This window comes from Malurus melanocephalus, unplaced genomic scaffold (assembly GCF_030028575.1).
Source record: "Malurus melanocephalus ecotype Western Australia unplaced genomic scaffold, MMel_1.1 scaffold_318, whole genome shotgun sequence".
NCBI classification, from domain to species: Eukaryota; Metazoa; Chordata; class Aves; order Passeriformes; family Maluridae; genus Malurus; species Malurus melanocephalus.
Genome location: NW_026623550.1, coordinates 886804 through 889384, shown reverse-complemented (window position 1 = coordinate 889384; position 2581 = coordinate 886804). Strand labels below are relative to the sequence as shown.

Sequence of the window (2581 nt, the reverse complement as noted above, 5' to 3'; positions counted from 1 at the left end):
ATAACAAATATCCTAATAAAGGTCATTTCCACACCCACATCCCTTCCAGAAATACCAGAAACCCCCAAAAATATGTCACCATCAGCTTCAGCTCCACAAAAATCGAGAAACTGAGCCAGGAGTAAAAAAAATCATTAAAAAATGGGAATTTTGAGCATTTAGGAGGTTTGGATCCAAGTGGGGAGAAGCTGTTGGGTACCTGTTGCAGAAATAAACGGCGTTGGCTGGGTTTAATTCGATGGCTTTTCCATAAAAAGACACAGCAGCCTCGAAGTTTTCTGCCTTCATTTGGTCGTTCCCTGCAAGGAAAATTGGGAAAGGTTTATTAGGGAAAAAAAAATAAAAAATCCAGGGATAAAGTGAAGAATCAGGATCTGTGAAAATAGCMTGGGGAATTGCAGCATTCCCGGAAATTCTGAAAAAATATCCCAAAAATCATCCCAGGGTGCTGCCTTAGGGGAAAATGTTTTATCCACACTCATCATACTGAAAATTAAAAAAAAACCCAACTATGCACAGAGCAGAATGGATGGATGCTCTGCTCCACACCCCACGGGTTTTTTAGGGTTAAAAAAAAATCCCACTGACCCAGAATTCCCAGGCTCTGGGGCAGCAAAACCTCCCCACACTCGGAGCACAAGAGGCAGAAATGGAAAATATTTCTTTTTTTTTCCCCCCTCCACTCTAATTAACTCCAAAGTTATCAGCAGTCAAAATTAACTCCAAAGTTCTCAAAAGGAAAAAATAACTCCAAAGTTCTCAGCAGTCAAAATTAACTCCAAACTTCCTAAAAGGAAAAAATTAACTCCAAACTTCCTAAAAGGAAAAATTAACTCCAAACTTCCCAAAAGGAAAAATTAACTCCAAACTTCCCAAAAGGCAAAATTAAATCCAAAGTTCTCAGCGGTCAAAATTAATTTTTCCTTTTGGGAAGTTTGGAGTTACCTCCGAAGTTCTCAGCAGTCAAAATCAACTCCAAACTTCCCAAAAGGAAAAAATCAACTCCAAACTTCCCAAAATGAAAAACTAACTCCAAACTTCCTAAAAGGCAAAGTTAACTTCAAACTTTCCAAAAGGAAAAATGAACTTCAAACTTCCCAAAGGAAAAATTAACTCCAAACTTCCCAAAAGGAAAATTAACTCCAAAATTCTCAGCAGTCAAAATTAACGCCAAACTTCCTGAAAGGAAAAATTAATTCCAAACTTCCCAAAGGAAAAATTAACTCCAAAGGAATTAAGGATTCCCTCCCAATACCCACCAAACCCATCCCGGGGTTGGTACCTTCAGTTTTGAGCCTTTCAGCTTCGGCCACGTCGTCTTCTGAGGGTGTGACAGGGTCTGAGTTTGTTCTGGAATGTTCCAGCTCCTTCCRAGGAGAGGGAGAAGCTGAGGTGAGGATTCCCATGGAGCTGTCCCGTATTTCCCGCTTTTCCARCCCAAAATATCCCCCCTTTCCAGGCTCCTGGGAATCCAGCAGAGTTTGGAGGAAAGGAAATTTCAGAGAATTTGCTCACCTTCCCTGCCACAGCTTCAAATATTTCGGGAAGGGTCTGGGACACGGCCAGGCTTTGGTCTTCCATGGAGACCCCAAACGCTGTTTCCAGGCACTGGATGGCCACTGGGCAGGGAAAATCAGATCATTAATTTATAAAATTCATCCCTCTCCGTCATTTCCCAAAAAAATAGGAAAAAAAACAAACCCAAACCGGAGTGGATTTTAGGGCCGGAGCCTCAAATTTTGCCAAAATCCCGAGGGCAAAGCTTCCCTTTGGTTTTCTGGATGAAGCCAATCCCAATTCCAGCCCTGTCAGGGATTTCTGAGGGGTAAAAGTGAATCAGAATGGGGCAGAACCCATAGCTGGGAATGGGGAAATTCAAGAGCATCCCACAAATTTCCCTTGAGCAGAGGTGTGGGGACCCCCGAGCCACCTCTTCCTCCTGTCCTGAGGAAGCTGCTCCCAAAGAAAAGCTTCCCAGAGCTTTTAAATCCCAAAATTTGAAAATTTTAAATTCCAAAAACACCGGGAATAACCAGATCCTGGCACTCAACCCCCCACCTCACAGCTTTTCACCGGGACAAACGCATGAGGGTTAAACCTTAAGCTCCTTATAGAGAATTTTTAAAATCTCTGTGCTCTCCCTGCCCTATGGAAAAACCTGGAAAAGCACTGAGGGACAGAATTTTGGGGAGCAGAAGATGAAAAACAACCCCAAAAGCATAAAATGGTTTTCTGGAGTCAGGAAATTCCCATCTCAGGCCCCACAGGACTCGGGATCCCGATTCCAGCTCGCCCCAGAAAAACCCCGTAAGTCTCCAAGCCGGGATCAGGGAGGCTTTTGACCCCAGGTACATCCCTGCCTCGAGTTAATCTGCTCTTGGARGAGATCAGAAGGCAGACAAGTCACCAGCATCCCTGGATACCCCCCAAAAAATTAACTTCRAACTTCCCAAAARGCAAAATTAAYTTWRAMKKYKKMMRMMKTYWAARTTAACTCCGAACTTCCTAAACGGCAAAGTTAACTTCAAACTTCCCAAAAGGCAAAGTTAAATCCAGAGTTCTCAGCAGTCAAAATTAATTC

At 42.9% G+C, this 2581-nt stretch overlaps 1 protein-coding gene across 1 annotated transcript in view; it reads right to left on the bottom strand.

Moving 5' to 3' along the window:
- Positions 1–72: 72 nt before the first annotated feature.
- The window catches only part of LOC130580218 (small glutamine-rich tetratricopeptide repeat-containing protein alpha-like), a 5495-nt gene continuing 2986 nt past the window's right edge, over positions 73–2581 (bottom strand). The window contains exons 2-4 of the mRNA XM_057377572.1: positions 1516–1619; positions 1283–1367; positions 73–299 (exon numbers count right to left, since the gene is read on the bottom strand). Of these exons, the coding sequence (XP_057233555.1) occupies positions 88–299; positions 1283–1367; positions 1516–1619 (401 nt within the window). The 3' untranslated portion in view covers positions 73–87. The remainder of the gene's footprint in view (positions 300–1282; positions 1368–1515; positions 1620–2581) is intronic.